This window comes from Vombatus ursinus, unplaced genomic scaffold (genome assembly GCF_900497805.2).
Source record: "Vombatus ursinus unplaced genomic scaffold, bare-nosed wombat genome assembly UNPS02014794.1, whole genome shotgun sequence".
Lineage (NCBI taxonomy): Eukaryota > Metazoa > Chordata > Mammalia > Diprotodontia > Vombatidae > Vombatus > Vombatus ursinus.
Genome location: NW_020954572.1, coordinates 12,763,701 through 12,790,645, shown reverse-complemented (window position 1 = coordinate 12,790,645; position 26,945 = coordinate 12,763,701). Strand labels below are relative to the sequence as shown.

Genomic DNA, 26,945 nt, shown 5'->3' with positions numbered 1-26,945 from the left:
TAAGAAACAGAGAAGTTGATCAGTGGAACAAGTAAGTTACATAAAATACAGAAGCAAATGTGCACAGCAACCTAATGCATGATAAAGCCAAAAATCCCAGCTACTGGGACAAGAACTCACTATTTAACAAAAACTGTTCAGAAATCTGGAAAGTGGTATGGCCAAAACTAGGCAGAGACCAACATCTTACACCATACACCAAAATAAGCTCAAAATAGGGACATGATTTAGACATAAAGGGTAGTATCATAAGCAAATTAGTAGAGCATGGAAAAAATTATTTGTTGGGCCTATGGATAGGTGAAAAGTTCATAAACACACAAGAGATATAAAGGTTCACAGGAAGAAAATGGATGATTCTTATTACATAAAATTAAAAAGTTTTCACACAAAACAAATGAAGCTAAAATAACAATAAAAGCAAGAAATTAGGGGGCAAAATATTTCCAGCAAGCTCCCTGATGAAGGTCTTATTTCAAAAATATATGGGGAACCAAGTCAAATTTACAAGAATAAGGGAACATTCTCCAATTGGTAAATGATGAAAGGATATGAATAGACAGTTTAGTTTTCAGAGAAAAAAATCAAAGCTATCAATAGCCATATGAAAAAATGCTCTAAAACAGTAATAATTAAAGAAATACAAATTAAAACAACTCTGAGGTACCACCTTGCATCCATCAGCTTGGCTAAAATTACAAAAAAAGGAAAATTACAAAAGCTGGAGGGGATATGGGAAAATACACTGTTGGAAGAGCTATAAACTGTGGCCAAAAAGCTATTAAATTCTACATATCTTTTAACCCAGCGATACCACTAGTAGGTGTATACCCCAAAGAGATCAAAGAAAGGGTCCATATGTACAAAAACATTTATAGCATTTCTTTTTATGATAGCAAAGAACTGGAAACTGAGGGGAAGCCCATCAATTGGGGGATGGCTGAACAAGTCATGGTATACTATTGTATACCATGGAATACTATTATGCTATAAGAAAACTTAGAGGATGGTTTCAAAAAAACTTGAAAAGACTTATATGAATTGATGCAAAGTGAAGTAAGCAGGATCAAAAGAACAATTTACAAAGTAATAATACCATAAACGTAATCAACTGTGAAAGACATAGTAACTCTGATCAGTACAAAAATCAACCACAATTCTAAAGGATTCATGATGAAATATGTTATCTATCTCCAAAAGGAGAACTGATGGACTCAGATTGCAGACTGAAGCATATTTCTTCTATTTCTTTCTTTTTCTTGCCTTTTTTTTTTCTTGGAACTTGGCTAATGAGGAAATTTGTTTTGCAGGTCTACATCAATTCGTAATGGGTTTTATTTTTCTTGCCTTCTCAATAGTTGAGGAAGAGAGAGGGAGGGAATTTGGAACTGAAAATTAAATTGAATACAAATGAATGAATAAATGAATAAATCCTAGCCCTGCCATTTATTACTGTGACTATGGGGAAGTCACTTAATCTCTTTAGACCTCAATTTCCACATCTATAAAATAAAGGAATTAGATCATACGATCCCTAAGGTCCCTTTGAGTTCTAGATTCTATGTCTTTGAAAATGGACACACTAAAATCCAGATAGACACAACAAAAAACCAACAACTTTATTAGAATTCAAGCACACAGTACAAAGACAGAAATGGGAGAAGGAGTACTATGTACAAGAAACAATAAGAAGGACAGTTTGCCTAAGCTGAAGTGTGCATGAAGGGGAGTAATGTATAACAAAGCAGGAAAGGTAGGCTGGAGACAGGTTGCAAAGGGCTTCAAGTGTCGAAGTTTATATTTTATATATGATCTTAGATGTAACAGAAAGCCTCTCTGCTATCTATTGAGTGGTAGAATAGCATGGTCAGAACTGTGTATTATGAAAATTACTCTGGCAACTGAGTGAAGGATGGATTGGAGAGGGATAAGAGATCAATTAGGAATGTATTGTAATAGTCCAGGCAAGAGCTGATGTAGGCAGTTAGGGTGGTGACTATATGAAAGAGAAGGGAAGATGGAGGAAGACACAATAAAATTTAACAGAGAAATAAATATGCGGACTGAGTGAAAGTGAGGAGTCAATGTTGATACCAAGTTTGCAAACTGAGGTGACTTAGAAGAATGGTGGTATTCTTAAAAGAAATAAGAAAGTTTGGGGGCAGCTAGGTGGCACAGTGGATACAGCACCGGCCCTGAAGTCAGGAGGACCTGAGATCAAATCTGCCCTCACACCAAACACTTGACACTTACTAGCTGTGTGACCTTGGGCAAGTCACTTAACCCCAATTGCCTAAAAAAAGAAAAAAAGGAAAAAAAGAAATAAGGAAGTTCAAAAGGGAGTTGGGTTTAGGGGGAAAGATAATGGATTCAGTTTTGGTCATGCTGAGTTTAAGATGTCTAGAAGACATTAGAAGCATCCAATACACAATTGGTGATGTGGGACTGAAGCTTGGGAGAGAGAATAGGACTGAATATGGATGTGAGAATTATCTACATAGAAATAATAATTAAGTCAAGGCTTCCCAGGTAGTCTCAGTCACAGAGAGTTGGAAGGAGCTCATTCAGAGGCTCTGACTACTGACCTAGCTATGCCAGAAAACCAAACCATCGTCTTAGGAAGATTCTGAAGGTTACCTGGCAAGATAAGGTACTGAACACTGAGGTCCTCTCTTGAGCTGAACTGCCAAGCATTCAAACTCTACTGCAGAGAGTGCAACTCTGATGGGCTGGCCACATAGCACAAATGTCAAACATATAGTTACTCATACAAGGCAAGACCTCAAAAGAAGCGGTACAAGGACACTCTCAAGGTCTCTTTGAAGAACTTTAGTACTGATTGTGAGACATGGGAGATGCTGGCACAAGACCACCCATCATGGCATGCCTGCATGAAAGAAGGCTCTGTATGGCACGAGCAAAGCAGAATCTCAGTAACACAAAGGAAATGTGAGCTGTACAAATCCAAAAACATCTTCATTCCAAACGTTCAAATGGACTACATGTGCCTGACCTGCGGCAGAGCCTTCTGAAATCACAATGGATTCATCAGCCATAACTAAATACATCATACCCTGACCCCAACATTGTGATGTCATTGGTCTTCTTCGAAAATGAAGGATGAACAGCAACAAGTAATGTTAAAATGGGCTTGGAGGTTTATGGTGCAATTTGTTTACACTCGTCTTAGGATTATTATGGAAAAACTGTGCTAAGTAGGGTAAAAGAAGGAAGGGTACCCTTCAACAAAAAGGGTTTGAAAAATATCAAAGACCCTTCAGAACAAAGTGGATTAAAAGTAAGAGGAATTCAAAATTAAAACAAGATTTTATCTATATGAGATGTTTCAGGAAGATTGTTGCCTCAGGACAGAATGATATAGACTATAGATAGAGGAAGGGTTGGGCAACCCACCAAGCATGGAATCTAGAGCCAGGAAAACATGAATTTCAATTCTGCCTCTGATTCTTACAAGCTATATGATCCTGGGAAATTATCTAAAATTTTCAAGCCTCTCTACTTCCTCATCTATAAAATGGAAAAGACAACTGTAGTGCCCACCACTTTTTCCTACTCCATCCCCCCAATCCAATCTGTTGCCAAGGTCTGTTGATTTCATCATCTCTTGAATATACCCATTTCTCTTCTCTGACACTGTTACCACTCTAGTGCAGGCCCTCCTCACCTCATGCCTAGACTACTGCAATATCCTGACCGTGATTCTACTGCTTCTAGTGTCTCCTCACTCTAGTCCATCTTCCACTCAGCTGCCAAAGTGATCTTACCAAAGCACAGTTATGATCATGTCACTTCTCCCACTCAATAAGCTCCAATGGCTCCCCTATTGACCTCCACAATCAAATATAAAATCCTCTGGCATCCAAAGCCCTGAATAACCTGACCCCTTCACACCTTTCCAGTCTTCTTATACTTTATACTCCCCCATGTACTATTTGATCTATTGGCATTGCCCTCCGTGCTGTTTCTCAAATAAGACATTCTCTCAACTCTGGGCATTTTTTCTGACATGGAATGTTACCCCTGGCTTCCTTCAAGCTCCAGCTAAAATCTCACTAAAACTGCCTTTCACAATCCCTCTTAACTCTACCGCCTTCCTCAAATTGATTATTTCCAATTTATCCCAAATATAGCTTCTTTGTACTCCAGGGCCCCATGCTGGTCTGTGACAACAGAGAGAAGAAGCAATTTAATCTCCAAGGACAGGACCAGCCACTATAATCCAGTTCAAGGAATTTTGCTTGGGTTGAATCAACCAGGAAGAGAACTTTCATAACCAGAGCACCAAGATCACTAGAATGAGAATCATGGAAAAAGAAATCTTAAGACTCAAAAACCTGAAAGGCCAAAGGGGAAGCATTTTTCTCTTCTGAAAGGCAGGAAAAAAAAGTGGAGGGAAATCTCCAGATCCACAAAAGGGCAAAATGAAGCACAAAGCCTGAAGAACTTTTAGTATTAGCTTTAAGAAAGATGTCTACCTACATCTGGACTTGTGAGGTGGGAACAGATTCCAGAAAGCTGACTCACAAACCCACCTGGCCCAATCAGAGCCACCAGCTAAGAAAGCTAAAGCAATCTATCATCAAAGACAAAACCTGGCAAAAGGGACTGAGTAGGAAGGAAGAAGAAACATAAAAGAGTAAGACACAGGTCCCTGTAATTAGAAAGACTCCTTCTTACAGTCATTGTATGCTCGTAAACTTCTCTTTTAATTTAGTATTATGTTCCCCAATATATTATCGTATGTAGTAATCATCCATCAAAAAAAACTTAAAGGAAAGGAAAAAGGACCATTTTAAGGGATCTAGGCAAAGAATCAACTAATTTTTTTAATTAAAAAAAAAAAGGCTGTCACCTCTCTGATAGCTTAAGCTAGATGGTGGTGAACTTAGAAAACAGGGAAGTGACAGCACTGAGAAAAAAAAACAATAAAAAAGGAAATCAATTTTGGGGCTTATTATTAGTAGATAAAATTGAGATTGCAGTACACAGCCCATGAGGCTACTTAGTGTCAAAGGCCCATAATGTCACATGTTGATTCTACTAAGAGAATATAGCTTTATGGATTTATTACATCTTGTCTCTGAATCAGAAGTGCAATGGAGACTGTAAACAGGACCAAGGCAGAGGATGCTTAGTGAGTAGTGAGAAAAATAGAGCATGATGGACAGGGAAGAATGACAGAAATGTGAATAATTGAAGACATTACATCACTTCCATAAAAGCCACACTAACAATTAGAAACATTCAGTGATCCATCTACTGCACAAGGAATTAATCCTTCAGGGCAGCAACTGTGGTAAGAGTCACAAACTCCTTTTCTAGGAAAGTATGGAGGGATACCAACAGAGCAGAGCTGCAAGACCAGCTGGAAATCACTGCCATCTGAATGCCCTGAAGTCAGCTTCAGGAGATCCCAGCCTTCAGCAGGGGTTCTAAAAGAGGTGATCCTTTCACAAAAGGAGACTTGCCTACCTAGTCAAACTGAGGAATTTTTTCAACTGGAGCAAAAATAAGTGCAGGAAAGAAGGTAGGGGAGCATAAAGGGTAGTCTCCATGTAACATCACTATTGTATTAACTGACACCAGAATTTTTAATTTTTTTAAATTTTACTCTAATTTCTATCAGCACAAATACACTTAAAAATAATTATAAGCAAATATTCTAATTTTACTTGGAAATTAAAATGTTTATCTTACTATCTTCGAGTACATGTAAATGTACTACTATGTTAGATGACATTGTCAATCAATCAATAAGCATTTATTAAGCCCCTACTATTTGCCAGGCACTGTGCTAAGCACTGGGGATACAAAATGAGACCAAAGATATCTCTGGGGGCAGCTAGATGGCACAGTCGATAGAGCTCCGGCCTTGGAGTCAGGAGGACTTACATTCAAATCCGGCCTCAGACAATTGACACTTACTAGCTGTGTGACCCTGGGCAAGACACTTAACCCCACTGCCTCACCAACAAAAAACAACAACAACAACAAAAAAAGATAATTCCTGCTCTCAAGGAGTTTACAATCTAATGGGGGAGACAACATACAATCAAATAAATACAAAGTAACCTATATACACAGCCTGGTCCTTAGAGGTATTCTTAAACACCAGTCCTTCTAGTATTCTAGTCCAGTCCTAGTTCTTCAAAAATAAGACATTAGAATAAGAGTTCTTAACCTGGGGTCAAGTTGAGTTTTTTAAATTTTGATATTAATATTTAGTATTTTAATATAATTAATTTCCTCATAATTGTTTTATTTTATGCATATAAAAACATTCTGAGAACAGGTCCACAGACTTCACCGGGCTACCAAGGGGTCCAGGACATAAAAAAGGTTAAAACTCCCTGTTTAGAGGAAGTATGGGGGTGGTTCCAAAAAAATGTTTCTAAATTTATTTTTTTATATGCATTTACAATCTGTCCCTCTCAGTACCCTCTCATCCTACTGAACCAAAACAACAACAATCACAACAAAAAATCCTTTACCATAAGCATGCCTAATCTAGCAAAATAAATTTCCCACACTGACCATGCTTGAAAATGCATATCTTTTACTGCACTTCAAGATCATCATTTCACTACCGGGAGATAAGTGGTGTGTGTGTGTGTGTGTGTGTGTGTGTGTGTGTGTGTATGTGTGTGCGCGCGCGCGCGTGTTTGTGTGTGTGTGTATACACATATGTGTATATATATACAAATACACATGTATACATATACACACATATATTATGCACATATATATATACAGATACAGTTTTTTATATATATATGTATATGTATATCCTCTTCAGTTTTCTAGACTCATGATTTAATATTGCAATGACCAGAGTTCTAGTCTTTAAAAGTTGTTTTCAAAGAAACAATGTTAAAAGTAAGTTTCAAAGTTATGGAGTAGGTTTGGATAGCAAGTCATTAATAATCATACTGTAAATGATGTTGACCAAAGCTTGGTTGCAAAGAAGAGATATGAGAAAATACTTCCTCCCACTTCTTTAGAGAGAGACTATGAGTGTGGAATACTGAATAGAATTCTTTCTATTTTCCATGTGCTGAACTGTTTTATTTATTCTTTTTTATTCATTGTAAGAGATGGCTCTCTTGGGGCAGTGGGGAAAGTTTGAGGGATATGTTAGAAAATGTAGATGACATATACTAGGAAATTTAAGGGATGTAAAAGCAAAAGACAATAAAAATTAATTTTTGGCCAGAACAACCATGGAGGATATGACTGTATGTTGGCACTGTCATCAATAAAAGTACCAAATGTTTAAATTTTAGTAGCTTCTCTCATCTTTTGAAATTTTCTACTTTACTAAGTAATTATATCAAGACACATCCTTAAGCAGCAGTAGTAAGTAGTAATAAAATTTGTAAATACTGTAGAGCTGTCCAATCACTTCAGTGCTGTGAAGGATAACACATACTTCAACAAATAAACACTTTTAGAAAGCCTAATAAAATCTACATGACACAGCGTTCCACTGCCCCCCCACCCAAAATACACACATTAGATTAGCTAAATGTAATGATATTATCACCATAGTCGAGACAATTCTGTGTTCAATTTCACAATATCCTAGTCTCCGTTTTGGTTTCAGGACCTTTTGCTCTTTAGTTCTTATATTTCATAAGTTCTTTAGGCTACAATCTGAAATTTGAATATACAGTATTTGCTAAGTGAAGAGAAAAACATTTAACCTATATCATTTGCACTAAAAAGGCGTGAGTTTTACCATTACACAAGTTAAACAGACTCTATTTTAAATTCCATTAGGTTCAGAAGGGCTCTTCACAATATAGTTGGTCATTTGCTACCATTAAAATGTCAACCTGTTGTTGGGATTTTGCATAATATACTTCCTAGGCACTGGCTTATTCCCCCATTTTCTACCCTTCTGCATAATAAGATGGACAACATCACCAAGCATGAACAGAATTCTTCAAAACCGAGGCAATCAACTAATCTATAGCTGAGCAAGGTTAATGTGCCATTTAAATAAGAAAGATGTGGTATTTCAAAGACAGTCAAAGTTAACATGAAATGAAGAAAAAAAAAGATATTGAAGGAAAAATCTGAATCCACCAAACCTGAAGAGCTTAATAAATAATAAATCAAAATGAATCGGAAGTAAATGTCAGCAAATTGACATTAGCATAATATTCAGAATCACAATTAATTAATCAAGGGAAAGGCAGATTATAAAGTCTACTGTTCTACCTTTTAAGGTATCAAGCTTAGCTAAAGGATGATATAAAATACAGAACTAGTGCCCAGTTCATTGTCTACATCTTCCCCAAACCTTCCATTCTGACTTAGAGTTGACCATTCCTTTAACATCATGCTCCACAGTGTCTCTGCACTGTTAAAATATAATTTATTATGTCTGTGTGTGTTTTGGTAATAAAGAGACGATGCCTGGGTCAATCAGAAGAGACGAAAATAGTGTGATGTCTGTGATACCAATTAGTGTAAAATTTCCAGGTTTCTAATTTTGGGGGATAAATATATGTTTTTTTTTCTTTTTTTCTAACACGCATTCTTTATTCAGCATGCATTAATCATCTTATTTTCTTCCTTGGTGAGTCCAAGCAAGGTCAGTTTTTTAATGCTTCAGCACTAAAAGTACTTTATTCAGACTAAGATTTCCAGGACCTTTTCCTTTCCCTTCACAACAAAGTCTCTTTAATGGCAGCCAATTTGCAAACATCAGATGTAAGATTACAGCTTCAGTAAAACAAGGAGAAAGAAATTAAAGTTCACTTCAAGTATTTATGTTGGCATAGACTGAACAGAACGATTTATGAAGAAACTGACACCAAGGGCTCCATTCTGCCATCACTCATGTGCTGCGTGCACCAGATTTTCACATTACTTTAATCAAGAAGCAGACATAATGAGTCTATCATTTAAAGTATGCAAATTCATTATTCCTCCTTTGTGGAAGTTTGACATCTTGGCTCATGTCACACATTCACAAACCAAGTATGCATTCTACTAAGAGGACAAAGAACAAAGAACCTAGAATAAGTTGACTGTTTAAGTTATACCATCTTTCTCTTCTTCAAGCAAGCAAACAGAAAAAAAGTGCCTGCTTACATTATAAGGTCACTAGGGTCAGTTTTAATAACACAAGATCTTCAATTTCCCTTCATGATACTTAAGAGAATCCCTAAAGTCTTATAAACAATTTTTCAGACTAAATATTAATAATCATCCCCAACAACTAAGCTCACAACATATTTTCTTTAAATATGTTTTTAAAACAGATATTAAAATACATCAGTGATAAACTCATTCTTCTTCTGGGACAACAGTAATAAGACTACTGCCTATAGAGATAGTGAAAATTGGAAAGTTGTCTCTTCAAACCAATTCATTCCTTAGCCCCATAAAAATAAAAAGCTCAATTCAAAACAAATATGTACACAAATACATGATCCAATTTAATTTTCAATCAGTTTTTATGTGTAAAGAATTCAATTTCTAATAAAAACTGTCTGTGTTAAATTTAATTCAGAAAAAAATCACCCATTTTTCAAATTTCTTATTTCTAAATCACAAATTTTCTTTCTTCATTATGCTTTACATTGGAAAGCTTCTCAAGAAGATGTAATGAGTAAAGTATTAAAAGTTCAATAGGAATACAAAGAAATAAATACTATTATTACCAAAAAAAAAACTTTTGAGAAATGCCTTAAAATATAAAGGACAAAACTATCATACAAAAAAATCAGTTTTCTTTCTCCCTCACAAAGCACATTAAGTACTTGTTATCTGAATGATCCTTAGCTCTGTCCTATCTTTACTTACTCTCCGATAATTCTGGATTTCCTCGAAGATTCATCATCTTTGGAATTGAAGGGCCATACACATCCACATCCAGCAAACCAATGGCCTTTGACTGAAATAGAAAAAAATTCCCTATTAAAAATTTCATAATGTAAATAAAAAATAAGATGAGTACATTTTAAACCTGACAACACAAAAGGAAAGGTATAAAATTTAAATGAATGCTCATGTTCCAACCTTTCAAAAAAAATAGAGTATTACAGAAGAACTAATATAAATGCTTTTACAAAGAATTTTTTGTTGTTGTTGTTCCTTCTAGGGAACTGCCAACACATTACTCACTGTTTTCCCATTACAGTTTATCTTTTTTCCATATATGATCCAAAATAGAAGATGGTCTGTTCCTTGTGAACCTGACTCTTTGAAGACTAAACTACAAATACACAAAGTTAAATGTCTATAATTTACAATGTATAATAACAACAAAGCTATAAGGAGAATTAGCATGAACTATTTAATTAGAAAACATTTCTAATGAACTAAAAATTTAAAAATAAAAGTATTACAAAATTTACATTGTAAACTAAGAATTGCAAAACAGTGATACAAAAACGCTGCTACTAACCATTTTTCATTTTTCACCTGACCTACTTCTTTTCCAAACACAAAGCTACTTTTTAAACTACTCTGTGGACAGATTTGGTTTCTAGAAAAGTTGTTGCAAGTTTATATGCAACAACAAAAATATAAGATAAAAATGAAAATAGCCACTTGATTTGTCTACTAAATTTATCAACAAATTCATTTCCTATAGCATACTGTACACTGAAACAGCTAAGTCAAAAGATCTCATTTCTATTCTTGGCATTGCTTCTTACTCAATACTTGACCTACAAAAAGTCACTAACTTTCCTGAGGCTATTTTCTCTTTTCTAAAACCTAATTTACTGAATATTTATTGATGCCTACTCTTGGCCCTACCAAGAGTGAGGACCCTTTGGTCCCACCCCTGCACAGTAGAAGATAACCATCTCTTCTCAATTTACAGAATACTTTGACAGTAAATGAGAAAAAAGCTGATGTATTTAGAGTAAGGGTATTGTATAAAATATAAATATACCTTTCAATATGACTATTAGGCCAAAATTTACTGAGAATGTACTACAAACAAATCATTGACCATGAATACAAGAGTAAATTACCCTCAAATTTTTTTTATTTTAATCTAGTAAAAAAAAGAATAAATATGCACAAAATATATACTATGAAATATTTGAATCAACAAACATTTATCAAGCATCTACCGGTGAAAGCCACTGTACTGAACTCTGTGAACACAAAGACAAAAAATGAAGTATTTTCTACCCTCAAGGAGCTTACTTTCCACCACAGGATACATCAATAGATAAGTATGGGGCAGGTAGGTGGCCCAGTGGATAGAGCTCCAGCCTTGGGGTTAGGAGGACCTGAATTCAAATATGACCTCAGATACTTGACACTTACTAGTTGTGTGACCCTGGGCAAGTCACTTAACCCTCCCCCCAAAAATAGATAAGTAAATATGAGGTAATCTGATGATAGTGAAAATATTAATAACTAGGGAGTTTAGGAAAGACTTCACAGATGTGGTTCCTGTTATGAGCTTTAAAAGATGTTAAGGATTCTAAGAGGCAGAAGTACAGAGAAGACGTCTGTCTAAAAGTACGGATGATGATATATTTTGTACAAATACACAGAAGCCAGATACAAACTGTCAGGGTTGAGGAATAACTAGAAGTCAGAATGATGAGAACACAAAAGTACAAAATATGAGGAAACTTCGGAAGAGGGAAAAATAGGGAAACTAAAGATGGCTTCATGAAGGAAGTGACAACTGTATTGGGCCTTAATGAACAGAGCCGGAGGAGGAGGAGGGGGAGGAGGTATTCCAAGAGGAGGAAGCAGCATAAATAAAGGCACAGAGGAGGGAAAGCTTAAGATGGGACCTGGAAATGGGAAGTTCCATTTGGCAGAAATAAAAGATAGAAAAGAAGGAATCGGAATGGAATGTTTAATCGGAATCAGACTACGGAAGAAAATTCTAGACTAAAATGTGTGGACTTTATTTAGTAGGCAGTGGAGAATCAATGAAGGCCACTGAGCGACGGAGTAATGTGAGCCTACGTGTGCATAAAGAAGACTGATCTGGCAGCAGTGTAAAGCGTTAAGACTTTGGAGATAAGGAAACAAACTAAGGGGTTATATTGGCGGTCAAAATAAAGGCCGTACGAGGGACAGTGTTGAAAGTGGAGAGCAAAGGATGGGTTAGGGAAATATTGCAGAGGTTAAAAAATAAACCATACTTGGGCACCAACTAGATGTGGAAGGAAAGAGGAATCAAAAATGTCTCAGAGTTTGAACCTAAGTGACACAGAGGATGATGACGACACCATTAACAGAAACAGGTTAGTCAGAAGGAAAAGGAGGTTTTAGGGAAAGTATAAGGAGTTCACTTTGGGAAATGTTGAAGTGAAGGTCGTCCAAGTGAAGACATCCAATAGCCAGTTAGCTGGAAATGCTAGTTTGGAATCTAGAAGAAATGCCAGGTTAGGAGATATGAATTTGACAATCATCTGTTTGGGGATGATAGATGAAGTTCTGACAGTATATTTGATCTCAGAGGGAAAGAATTCAGAAAAGAAATAGTGATATAACCTTTGAGAATACCCACATTTAGAAAGCAGGAGGAAGAGTCAAAAAAGGCATAGCCAGAGAGGTATGGAGAATAAGACCAATTCCACACCATAGGAGTCAAAGGTAGAAAAAAAAAATTTGAGGATATTCAAGTGTCAAATGCTACACAGAGGTAAAGGATGAAAATGGGGAAAAGTCTCTCAATTTGGTGACTAAGAGGGCACTGATAAACTTTGAGAAAGCAGTTTTAGTCAAATGCTGAATGTGAAATAGGTCAGTTTGCAAGGGTGGAGTGAGTGAGTGAGTTGTGAGAAAACAAAGGCAATGAGTGTAGACTACTCTTTAGAAAAGTATATCAGGGGAAAGAAAGAAGTATAATTCATGGGACCGTGAGAAAAGGGGATATAGTGGGGTCTGTGGAAAGCTTATTTAGGACAGAAGACACCTGACATGTCTGTTGATAAAAGGAAAGGTTTTAGTCATGAGGAAGAGACTGTAAAAATAAGAGGGAAGAAAAGCGATTGTTAGAGCAAGTTCCCAGAGGAGAAAATGGGAAGAAAAAATTGTAAAGGTATAAATAAGTTTTGACATATGGAGAGGGGGCTCACAATGGATGGTAATTTTTCCAATAAAATAGGTGGTAAGAACATCTCCTTAGACCAAGGTGGGAGTGGAAAAAGTGCTATAGGGAATTTAACAAGAAGTTGATGTGAGATGAATAAAAGGACTGTCAAGCAGTAATAAGGACTTACCTGAGATTAAACAACATAAACTTGTACTCAATCTCAGGCTGCATGTTTTCATGATTTTCTCCAGCAATGCTTAGCAGTCCAGAAGCAAAAGTTTAAAAGAATAGGAGTTACCCAAAGTTAAAGACTAAAAAGGCAGAAGGGTAAGAGAGAAAGGGGATTCCAGAGTACTAATGAGAGCATCATAGAAACAATTAATCATGGAGTCCGGGCAAAGTAAAGAAGCAAGCCAAAAAGACAGAGCTAATGAACCAAAAATGATAACAGGAAGGGGTCAAAAGCAAAGAATAAATTCCAACAGTCCCTTAAATTTAGGCAGGCATTGTTTAATTTTTTTTTTTATATCCCTACTACCCAGCATAGTGTCATGCACTCAGTAAGTACTTAATAAAGGCTTGCTGAATTGAATCAAAGGAATGGGATATAGGTGAATGGGCAAGAGGTCCTAAAAAGGAAGGAAGCAAGGAAGGAAGGAAGGAAGGAAGGAAGGAAGGAAGGCAGGCAAGACTTTATTAGGCATTTACCATGAGCTGGGCTAAACTCTGGAATTACAAGCAAAAAGGAAAACAGTACCTGCCCTCATGAAGCTTACATTCTAAGGGGAAAAGACAACACACAAAAGGGAACTGAAAGGGGGAAGAAAGGGCATGAAGGTGAAGCATAGTTTTTAAGTCTGGAAGTCAGGAACAATGGAAAGGGAATGAAGGCTGGCTTAGACCTCTCCACCAAGCAGAGGCCCCAGGAAAAACTCACCACTTGGAGAAGGGGGCAGGCTTCGCAGAAGGGAAAATTTCAGAGGTATAAATTCTGAAGGTAGAATAGTTCTAAATAAAAGAGTTGGCATATCACACAATAAAATCAAGTTAACAAAAATTTATTAACTTTCTCTGCTCTTTTTTCAGAGAATCCTACCTGCCCTTCAGCCTCCTCATCTTTTTCATTATTCCCTGTTATCCTCCCACTCCTTTTCTACATGCCAGGCACTAAGCCAAGCCCTACAGAGGTGGGGAACCTGTGGCGTCAAGGCCACATGCGGCCCTCTAGGTGGCCCTTTGACTGAATCCAAACTTCACAGAACAAATCCTCTTAATAAAAGGATTTGTCCTGTAAAATTTGGACTCAGTCAAAAGACCTCACCTGAGGACCTATAGGCCACATGTGGCCTTGAGGCCTGGCCTAGGAGAAACAAAGAAAGGTAAACATACAGTCTCTGCCCTCAAAGAGCTTCCATTCTAGTGGGGCAGACTACATGCAAACAACTAGGTGGTTAGAAGATACACAGAAAGAGTAGATGGAAAGCACTCAGACAGGAGAAGGCATGAGTAGTAAGGGGAACTAAGAAAGACCTCCTAGAGTAGGTGAAATCAGGAGAACTAAAAGGTAGAGGTGAAGAGGTAGAACATACCAAGTACAGAAAACGGGAGATGAAATACTATGTTCAAGAAACTGCAAGTAGGTCAGTATTGCTGGAATGAAGAGCACACAGAGAAGAGTGAAGTGTAAGAAGACCAGAAAGGTAAGGCAGATGGGACCAGGTTACAAAGAGCTTTAAATGCCAACAAAGGCATTTATCTTTGGTCTATTTTATTTTTACTTTAAACTCCAGGAGACAGTAGACTTAATTTTGCATAATTTTTACATAGTATGTACATGGTCATTTGAAAAAAAGTCTCTTATAGAAGGAGACAGATGTATGTTTAAAAATGTTTTTTTGGTGCCATTGTTAGAAACAAAATACTAGGCTGGCTGGATCATAAGACTGAGTTGGCCGTGGTACTGACCTAATTTTTTTTTTTTTTTGGTAATGGTTTCCAAAAATGTATCTAGTTGGGACACTAAAAAATATGTCACTCCATAGATTATCAACTACTCCAAAGTCAAAAAGTGGCAAGAGTTCAGACTTCCTCCAACCTCTAAATGTTAAGCAAAAATCAAGAAGCAAAGAAAAGAAAAAAGAAATGGAAGACATAACATACATATATCATTTAGCTGAAAGATTATATGAGAACATATTTCCAAGAAGCCTTCATGGCAAGCTCCTTATTGAGGTTTAAAGGCAACAGTATATCCCGTTTTTATTCTGAAGACTAAAAAAGCAGGGTCCTTAATTTTGGATTGTTTCTGTTAAGTACACATCAGACTTTCTTAACCTTTTTTGTGACATGGACCCTTTGGACAATCTGGAAAAACTTATGGGCCCTTAGAATCATGTTAAAACAGATACAATACAATACATAAGATTACAAAGGAAACCAATAATACTGAAATAATTATATATTTTTTTTCTATCCACGTAGAGACCTTGTGAAATCTTTCCATAAACCTCAGGTTAAGAACCCCTGCTCTACTGCCTAGCAAGACAAAAGAATGCGACAGAACATTATTTCAAAAATCTTTCCCTTGTAAAGTAGTTAGCAAGACCTTTGGAACCAGCCATCTTATATGATCACACAATAAAATCATATTCTGATTATACACTGCGGCATAGAAGTGGTCTTGCATACACAAGCTCCAGCAGATTCTACTAAGGCTTTAAGCATAGGCCTGATGACAGGCCAGAGCTACTGTCCAAGAAACAGCCTAACTAAACGCTGCAAGACTCTTGATCTGAAGGTTGGCTAAAAGGTAATGAATTATTGTGCCACAGCAATTTATGATACAGAAAAAAAAAAATGATCTTTAGTCTCCTGCTTCCAAAGTGATGGTGGCAGAATGGAAAAAAGTGGGGGGGGGGGGGCAGAGGATGCTAAGAATCATGTTGTTTTTCCAACCATTTATAAACATTAATTTAGCTGTTGATACGCTTTCTTAATAGTACAACAAAACAATTAACACACTACTGAAGGAAGTGAACCACAATTACACTGACATCCTCCATGCTATCAAGTAAAGCAAAACACATTAAAAGAGCAGACAGTGTTGGTTTCACCCTACAGGCACATGAAAACATGGCTTTATAGGATACTTAGTCATAAAGCCCTGGAGAGCTCACAATAAATGGAAGCAAAGAGGCCAACACAAAGTTAATTGTAACTTATACAACACTGCAAAAAAAAAAAATGAAAAAAGCACAAAAATTCTTTGAAGAATTTGAAAGATCCTCCAAACTAAGGCAATATCCTTTGATATTCAATGAAGTAAACAAAAATGGGTGCAAAAAAGATTTTTTTACTCAACATCTACTGTGTGCGGGATACAGAAGGTGGGAAAGATAAAAAGGTCAGGGAAGACAAGGGCTCTGCGCCTGAGGAAGTTCAAGTGTAATACAGTTAGGGAAAAGGATCAACACAGATAGTAGCAATATGTAATGTATGATAAGTGACTTAGAGTTACAAAGCAAAGTTTCATGTAGTGTATAAAAGGGGAGGTCATTATCAAGCAAAAGGATCAAGGAAGGCTAACCTTGATGTACGTATTCTAGTCAACTGGCCCAGAAAAGTATCTTAGGTGACTTGGGTGATCTCTGAAAGAAAAATACAAGGGAAAGGAAGCATTGCCACAGGCTGGAGAAAGATAAATGCCCAATTTTTCAAAAACAGGAAAGGGTCTGTAAACTCTGTATATAGACCACTTAGCATTGCTTTAGTTCTTGCCAAAATAACAGAACAGATTAAAGAATATTTAGGTACTCAGGTAGACAAGCAATGTTCACCAGAAGCCAATACGGCTTCATTATGAACAGGTTAGAATAACTTTGTACCTTTTTAAGGGGGATAGGATAACTTGACTGGTAAATCAGGGGAATATTTTAGACAATTAGATTTTAGCAAAATATTTTACAGTTTCTTATGGTCCATATGAAGAAAGGGTACTAGTATAGTTAGGTAGATTTGGAACTGGTTGAGGATCCAGACCCAAAGAGTAGTCATTAATGCTCAATGTCAAGTTGGAAGTTAGGTCTCTAGGGAAGCACCTGAGAAATCTGTCCTTGGCTCTGGACTGTTCAGAATGTTTTTCTCAATTACTTGGATGATGGCACAAAAGGCATACTTACCATATCTGAGGATAACACTAAACTGGGAAGGATAGCTAATACAATGTATGACATTGTAAAGATCTAAAAAGATTTCAGCAGACTGCTGTTCAGGCATTATAGCTATGTCTGACTCTTCGTGATCCCACTTGGGATTTTCCTGGCAAAGATGCTGAAGTGGTTTCCTTCTCCAGCTCATTTTAAGGATGAGAAACTGAGGCAAACAGAGTTAAGTGACTTGCCCAGGGTCACACAGCTAGTAAGTATCTGAGGTCAGATTTGAACTCAAGAAAATGAGTCTTCCTGACTCCAGGCCCAACACTCTATCCACTGTGCCACCTAGCTGCCCCTTCAACAGACCTAGAGAGATCAAAATAAACAAAATGAAATTTAATAGGGATAAATATAAATTCAATTTAAAAAACTATTTATTAAGTACCTCCTATGTATAAGGTACCATAATGGGCATTGGGGATATACAGACAAAAAGCAAAATAGCCCCTTCTCTTCAAGGATTTTATACTCCACTGGGGAAAAGTGCTGGGTAAGTACAGAAAATTCATAACCAAAAGTTTGATCATACACATGAATGTTCTTGGTTACACCAACCCATGAAGAGTATCTGGTAAAGCATGAAAGAGGACTGGTCTGCATCAGTAGTAGGAGTTTCCCCACATCAATGAATCAGAGACGTTCAAAGTTTGAAGCTTAAGGAGAAGTCAAAGATTTTAAAGAATCCTATAATGTTAGGGACAGGAAGTTATCAATCAATCAACAAATATTGACTAAATGTCTACTATATACCAGGGACTGTGCTAAGTTGTAGGGACACAAAGAAATAGCAATAATAAAAACAATAATAATAGCTAGTATTTATATAGCACTTTGAAATTCACAAAGCACTGTACATATATCTAATCTGATTCTCACAACAACTTTGGGAGGTGAGTGTTATTATTATCCCCATTTCACAGTTGAGAAAACTGAGGCAGAGACTAAGTGACTTGCCCAGGGTCATATAACTAATAAATGTCGGAGGCCACATCTGAACTCAAGTCTCTCTGACTCCAGGCCCAGTGCTCTAGCCACTGTGCTACCTACCTGAAATTTTCATTTAAAAAATGAAATAGTCTCTGTCCTCAAGGAACTTACATTCAATTGGGTAATTGGGTTCAAAAACTCCACTTCACAAGTAGAGGACATGAGAAGTATGGCCAGATGATAATTTCTGCCCCAGGTGTTTGGGCAGATTGCAAATTCCATAATAGTCAACAGTATAACATAGCAGCCAAAAAAAAAATAATCTAATGCTATTTTATAATTCAGTCAGAGAGGCATAGTGTCCAAAATAAAGCAGATCATGGTTCCAATCTACTATGCCCTAGCCACACCACTTCTAAAGTACAATATTCTATCCTGGGCACCACATTTTAGTAAAGATGTAGACAAGATGGGGGAGGACATTATAAAGAGGATATCCAAGACAATGATTGTAAAAGGACTGTTGAACATGTCTCACAAGGATTACTTGAAAGAGACAATGATGTTTTTATCATATAGAAGATGGGAGAGAAGGAAGGAAAGAAACTGGAGAATGAGGGCAGTCTTCAAGTATTTGAAGGCCATCAGGTGGAAGAAGAATTAAATGTGGACTGCTTGACTTAGAGGAAACAACTAGGAGCTGTGGGTGGAATTTACAGAACAGAATTACGTCCAATATAATGGAAAATGTAGTAACAATTATAGATGTCCAAAAGGGAAATGAGCTACCTCTGAAGGTAAGTGAACTTTGTATCACTAAATGTTTTCAAGTAAGAGGCCAGATAATCAATGGTTGGAGAAGTTATTGAAGAAAATTTTGGCAAAGTATGAGTTGGACTAGGTCCCTCTGAGGAGGTACCTTCCAACTCTTAAGATTTCTTAATTCTAGATTATCAAGGAGAATAGATAGCAGCACAAAGTTGTGATAGGAGTGACAACGTGATGAAAAAGAGGTATGACTATGGAAGCTGAGAGAATGCTAGTTGTTAATTCAAAAAGTGACTGATTAGTCTGGGTATTGATCTCTGGTAGGCTGGTGTCACACCAAGAGTAAACCTTGATTGAGAGAATGGTTATTAGGCTATGCAGAGGCTGGAGGACTCAGTCCTGAGACTGAGAACATACAAGGTCCTAGGTTCAATCCCTAGGTTCATTTCCAGTTCTGATGATGACGAAGATGAAAATTTGGCAGATGTGAGTTATGCAACTGTCATATAATTCTGAGCAACCAATGGGTTCTGAACAGAAAAAGAGAATTCTTGAAAGGAGCATGAGAAGAATCAGAGCCAGGGAGTAAGAGTGTGCATATCAGTGGATCTCTGTAAGGCAGTCTATCAAATTAGAACGTCAATATGTGTATCTTTGGCAGGCCCTGAAGAGAGAAAGAGAGCAGAATGGATTGCTTTTGGGAAATTGCATAGTGCTTTCAATGACGTCAAACTACTATCTGCCACAAAAGCCCACTTCCTTAACACCAATATTCTCTCAGGGCTTCTATATAGTTATGGATTATGGAACACTATGATCTCAGAAAAATTAAAATTACAAATAACCCAAATGATGATGGAAAGGCATATACTGGGTATAAGTAGACTGTATACAATGTTACCAAATATGACTTCTGCAAGAGAAGTGGTATAAAAGACATTATCAAGGACATGTAGGACCAAGAAATGAAGTGAGCTAATCATACAATGAAAATGAGATGCAACAAATGGAACCATATATTTGTTTAAAAAAAAAAAAGAATTAAAAGAAGACCTCCAGTGTTTTAGACAGACCCTCTAAAAGGCTATATGGGGAAATACATACATACATATATATGTGTATATATACACACACACACACACACACACACACACACACACACACACACACACATATAATACCGCACCACTGAGTTGCCTATACTTCACTGTAGTTAACCACTGTGCTACTAAAAACATATATAAATATTAAGGGAGCTTGCTATATTTAAAGCAACTTTAAGTGAATCCTTTTGTACAAATAACAAACAGTCTTTTAATTAGAAATGTTAAAGTAAATCCTCCCTCTTATCTATTTGCAACAGGCAGTATGACACAGTTGAAAGGAGTCACAGAATCAGATTTGAACTTTATTACCTCTATGACCTCTCTCAGATTCAGTTTCCTCATCTGCAAAATAAAGGAGTTGTACTAGATTACCTTTAATTACTCCCTTCTAGTTCTAACTAGGTGATTCTAGGTTCCAATTTGAGACATGGAAATAGTTTTGTTTTGTTTTTTGTTGTTGTTGTTGTTGTTGTTGTTGTTGTTTTGGGGGTTAGGCAATGGGGTTAAGTGACTTGCTCAGCTAGTAAGTGTCAAGTATCTCTGGTCAGATTTGAACTCAGGTCCTCCTGACTCCAGGACCAGTGCTCTATCCACTGCGCCACCTAGCTGCCCCAGGAAACAGACACACCTATATGTGTTCCTCAGAGTTAGGATATTACTGTAGGAAACACCCTGAAAAAGGAATTACCTTTCAAGATTAAAAAAAAAAAATCAAGGAACTAAGAGTTCCTCGATGATCCTTTCCTGTAACTGCCTTCCATTTCTTTGCCAATTCAGTTAGACACTTCATAAAGAAAACATAAAAGATTCCGACCCTTAAGACTCATACTATAAAATAAATGGCTTTAAAAACTCTCTTCCTTATATTGAGCCCCCAAAATATCTAAAAATTGTGAATAAAGGACTAAAACAATATAAACAAAATCAACAAGAACAAGGAAGAAAGCTCTAGTCAATTAAAATGTCAATGTTAGTAATGCATTCTCAAAGGTCAGGACAATACCTCTCCTTTCTCTAAGTAACAGATAATAAAATAATTAACATCACCACAACATCTGCCATTGTTGACCACCTTCTTTTTCTGTATTCTCTCTCTCGTTTGTGTTGTCATACACTGTTCTCACTTGATTCTCCTCTTACCTCCTCGTACTTTGCTTCTCAGTCCCTTTTGCTGGATCATAACCCACATCACTCCCACTAACTAAGGCTCTGTCCAGGGTCCTCAGTGCTCTCTATATGTTCCCACTTGGCCATCTCATCAGTTTCCAAGTGTTCAATAATTCCCAAGTCTATATATTCAGCCTTATTCTCTCTCCTGAATTCCACATCCACGTTACCAAGTCATAGACATCCAGAATTGGATGTCCTTACAGGCATCTCAAATTCAACATGTCCAAAACAGAACTCAAGGTCTTCTCCCCCAAACATTCCCCTCTTCTCAACTATCCTATTACTTATTACCACCCTCCCAGTCACCCAGCTTGAAACCTTGGTGTCATTCTTGACTCCTCTCTTGCATTCTCTCCACATATCCAGTATGTTGTCAAGTCTTGTCATTTCTAGGGGCAGCTAGGTGGCACAGTGGATAGAGCTCTGGGCATGGAATCAGGAGGACCCAAATTCAAATCCAGCCTCAGATACTTAACACTTAACTAGCTGTGTGACCTTGGGCAAGTCACTTAACCCTGACTGCCTAGCAAAGAAAAAAAAAATCTTGTCATTTCTACCTTCATAACATTTATCCTGTGTCTTATCTCCACACAGCCAGCCACATCCTAGTTCAGGCTCTCAACACCTCTCACCTGGACTACTGTGATAGTAACAATTCTACCTGGTCTCCCTGCTTCAAGTGTCTCCCTATTCCAATCCATCCTCTCTCCATACAAGTGACAAAGTGATTTTCCTAGAGTTATCCCCAGAACTTAACTCAGTGCCTAGCACCTAGTAAGCACTTAATAAATCTTCTTGACTAACAGATTGTCCAATAAGCAAACTATTTTCTCAGAGAATGTATTTTGCAAAGATGTTTGTTAGGAAGTAACTGCTGTGTCAAAAAATTTAGCAATACATTTATAAAAGGAAAAAACAAGGAAAGAAATTTTCCTATAATTAATGAAGGCAATTATCTAAGCCCTAAAAGATTTTTTTTATTTCAACAGAAATTATTTCCTAGAGTAGAAATATCCTTATAATTACACACTCCTGCTCACAAAGTTAAGGCAGTTTGCTGTAGCAGAAAGAAAACTGGTTTAGAGTCAGACAGAACTTCAAGTACTGACTCAACACTTACTAGCTATGTAATTATGAATAACCACCTGTGCTCTGAGTCTCAGTTTCTCCATCTGTAAAACAGTGACAATAATATTTGCATAATTTGGGGTAGTTCAAGTATTATGCTGCTATAAAGGAAGTACTTTGTAAACAGTAAGGTGTTCTATATGGCTGAGCTATCACAATAATTATTTTTACTATTATTAACAATGAAATAAGACAATTCAACAAATACTTATTAAATGATTTATATGGCCCTAGCTAGGTGACACAGGGGATAGAGTACTTGGCCTGCAGCCAGGAAGACTCAGGTTCCTGAGTTCAAATCTGGCCTCAGATACTTACTAGCTGTGGGACCCTGGGCAAGGCATTTAACCCTGGTTGCCTCAGTTTCCTCATTTATAAATTGAGCTGGAGAAGGAAATGGCAAACCACTCCATTACCTTTGCCAAGAAAACCCTCAAATGAGGTCAGGAAGAGTTGGATATAACCGAAAAAACTGAACAACAACAACAAATACTAAGAAACTAAAAAATATGTTCTATTTCTAAGTCAAATACTGAGAAATCAAGATACATAAATAATTAAATTCAATGGAATTAAATAAAGCATGCAAATTATATTCTTTGTCATGATGAGATAATTTGGTAGAGATTTCTGTTTAATCATTAAAAACTACAATAAATTATTTCAGGAAATGATTTTTTTAATTTTTTGTTTGAAAAATATAAACAAGCTTAATGGTGTGGTAGATGGAACAGTTTCAGTAAACTCAGGTTCTAATACTGATTTTCCACTAACTGGCTGCAGGATTTTAAACAAGTCACTTTACCTCTAAAAGCCTCAGTTTCCTTTTCTGAAAAAAGGTGAGGCTGAACTAGCAGTAGTTGCCAACGTCTTCAAGAACTTATTTTTAAAATAAAAAAAATTCTCAGATCCTCATATGTTGTATCCATTGGTTAAGTACATGATGATCAAAAAAAACCTACTATAAATTCAGAAATTTATCTAGGTGAATTTGTATTCTAATAATCACAACAACATCTACATGTATTTGAAAAATAGCAATGGAAGACATTCATTTCATATGCAGAAAGTTGAAATGGAACAGGAAAGCATTTATTAAACACCTAGTATATATACCAGATCCTGTGCTAGTTTGTCTACTTATCATATGGAATAATGTTGCAAATTTTCCTGGCCATAAAGGTCAAAATGACATGACATAAAATTGGATTCACATCCTGAAGCAATTACAAAGCTTCCAAAGGTCTTTGCCCCAAAGACTGGGAAACAAAGGACAAGATGATAGCTGAGGTCCCTTTAACCCATAACATTCTAAAAATATTCTTCAGGCAACTTAATTTAGACTCAAAGGACACAGAAAATCACCATATCTTCCTTATATTTTGAACGTCACTGAAAAAGGTCAGAGCCCAATAACAGTAATACTAAAACCTATATTAAGTCCACTTGTATCTATAATTGGCCCTGCTGTTTGAACAGTATAATTACCACAGATGCATCAAATAGGCTTTTTAGATTTAAGCAAATTTTGTAAGTCTGAAATGTAGTCAGGCTAAAAGTCACAAGTAAACAGCTTTAGTTTTCATAATTGGCTCCATTACTTTTAAAAGATCCATGAAAGTACTTTTCTGATGCTCCATGATAGCCTGGAAAGGACCCCAATCCTAGATTACTCCCACCATCCAATTCCCCCTCTTGTTTACATGCTGATCAATACTGCTGGAATAAGTCACACAATCATGCTGTTTTTGCCACAAACTTATGTTATCCAAACTCAACTGGAATCCTCCCTGATTGCCTCCTAATCACACTCCCTACAATGGCTATTCTAAGCCTTCTTTTTCTTTCCCCTTCAAGTCACCTACTCAACCCCCTCCCTCCTCTCCTCTGCAGAGTCTCACCTCATATTTCACTGAAAAAATTAAGACCATATGTCTTAAGCTCCTACTCCTCTCGAGTGCCACACTTGAAATCACCTCAGTTCTATACCCCATCTTCTCCTTTGTTACAAGCTTGGAGGATTTGATGCCCTTTCCTGCCAAGACCAACCTCCTCCCCACTAGTGCCTTTTATTCCAGACTCTCCCATGAACCACCTCCCACCCTAATCATCCCCTATTTCTCCCCAAATTTCCTTATCCACTGGCTCTTCCCCTATGACCTACAAACATACCCTGATCCTCTATTCTTTAATTTTTTTTTAAATCTTCACTTAATCCTATCATCCCCCACCTCAAGCTATAGCTCTCCTCCCTTTCACTACCAAGTTCCTAAAAACTGTCTACTCTTCTTGCCATGTCTTACCTCCTACTCTCTTCTCAACTCTTTGAAATCTTTTATGCCCGCTACTCAACAGAAACTGTTCTCTCCAAGATCACTAATAATCTATTTTTTCAACCCTCCTCCTTCTCTGCAGCATTTGATACTGCTGATAATCCTCTCCTGGATAATCTCTCCTCCCTGGTTTTCCTGACAATTTTTCTGTCCTTGTTCTCTACCTAGCTGTAAAACCAAATGCAAGATTATCATCCACAACACATTCCCCTTTGTGTGGGTAAACCCCTAAGGATCTGTTCTAGAATCTCACCTCTTCTCACTCTATCGGCTCCTATGAGTTCAACTATGAATCATCTCTATGAAGATGACTCCAATATCTACATATTCAATACTAATCTCTGAGTCTCATCTCCAAACGCCTGCTTAAGATCTCCATCTGGATGTCCCACAAGCATCTTAAAACTCAACAAGTTCCAAGCTAAACTCATTATCTTTCCCTCTAAACCCACTCCTCTTCCTAATTTCCCAATTTCTATCAAGGACATGACCACTCTCCCAGTCAACCAAGTTCAAAATTTAGGAGTCACCCTCAATTCTTCATTCTTAGACATCCTCCACATCCAATCAGATGCCCTGTCTTGCTGATTCCATCACCTCTCCATCTCTCCCATATGTCCTCTTCCTTTTAATCCTACCTCAACCACCCTTGTTCAGGTCTTCAGCATTTATCACCAAGATTATTGCAATAGTTCCCTAATTAGACAGCATCCAGTCTCTCCCAATTCCTATATATCCTCCACATAGCTGCCAAAATGATATTCCTAAAGCAGATGCCTAACCATGCCATTCCCCTGCTCAAAAATCACAGAATTTGGGTTGAAAGGCATTCCAACAGTCATCTGGTCCTACTTAGACATGAAAGGTATCCCCACCAGATAGTTTCAATGACTAGCACCTTAAAAAAAAAAACAACCCAATTTGGCATTCAAAGCCTTTCATAATACTTTGACATGCATAACCTTGTATCTTTTGCCTTTGGCCCTTTACACAAGCTGTCCCCCATGCCTGGAATGCTCTTCTTCCTCAACTCTGCCTCAAGTAACACCTTCAAGAGACCTTTCCTGATTCCCTCCATTGTTAGCATCCCCATCCCACTCCCACTTTATATTTTTTGCACACAGCCTCCATGCCCACATTATATCCCCCCCTAATAAAAGAAAAGTTCCTTAATATCAGGGATAGTCTCTTTTTTTATACTTATATTCTCAAAAATCTAGCACACTGCCTGGCACATAGTAAGTGCTTAATAAATAAGAGCTTATTGATTGATTGATTGAAGGCTATGCTAATGAAGAGCAAATTCTTGGCAGATACTACCAAAATGGAAAGTCTCTAATTATGGGCTTAGTGATAGATTCCACCATACAAGGACCGGCAAGCTTCTTCAGAATATGGATAGTTTTTCTTTTTATCTTTGTACCTCGGGTCCCTTCTATATTATAGATGCTTAACAAACACCTGTTAGATTGGATTGGATTAAAGCCTCCTAGCTAAATTTGGAAAGGCTCATGAACAAGTTTACCACCAGATGAATATTTTTGGCCACAGCAATTTACAGAGACCATTTACTAAAGTATAGAGGGCAGTGGGCAGCAACCCAGTGGAGGAAGTACCCATAACAATTGAGTCACACACAGACAAGTAATGAAACAGTAAGGATTTATAAACATTGATCCAAATAGAGGATATAAACAAAATGCCTTCAGATGAGAACTTCTGCATGGACAAGTTTACATGTTGCAGAGAAAATGAGCAAGGTAAAGGAGTGTGAATAAACATATGAAGTTAAATGCTAAACTAGTCAATTAATGTGAATATTTTCTGCCTTATCAACTCTAAATAGGCAAGGCTAATTACATTTTTTAAAGTTTAATTTCAGGGAGCTGCAATGAGTAATCATTTAAAACAGTCGCCAAAAACAAAAGTGAGAAAAAATTATCAGAGTGTAGCTCAAAACTTAAAACTGTAAATTCTGATTGTCATTCTTAATGTCAGCATAAACTTAACCTGATATGTTGATATGCAACATTATGCTCTCTTTTCCTGACTTTCCTGCTGTACTCCCAGACTGGCAGATGGCATAAAATAAGACAGAGCAGAGCCCAAGATATCATTTAGATTTTTTGGATTTGTTTCCTTATCATTTATAAAACTCTGTGAAAGCTATAAAAAGGCAGCAGAGTTATTCATGGTGATTACTCTGTTTCATTCCTACTGCATGAAAGCTTCAATTTGAGTGCCTGCA

At 37.0% G+C, this 26,945-nt stretch overlaps 1 protein-coding gene across 1 annotated transcript in view; it reads right to left on the bottom strand.

The window, feature by feature from the left end:
- Positions 1-26,945, bottom strand: part of NUBPL (nucleotide binding protein like) — a gene marked incomplete at its 5' end in the record, with an annotated part of 302,534 nt that overhangs the window by 230,479 nt on the left and 45,110 nt on the right. Inside the window, 1 exon segment of the mRNA XM_027870181.1 lies at positions 9,838-9,928. Coding sequence (XP_027725982.1) covers positions 9,838-9,928 — 91 coding nt within the window.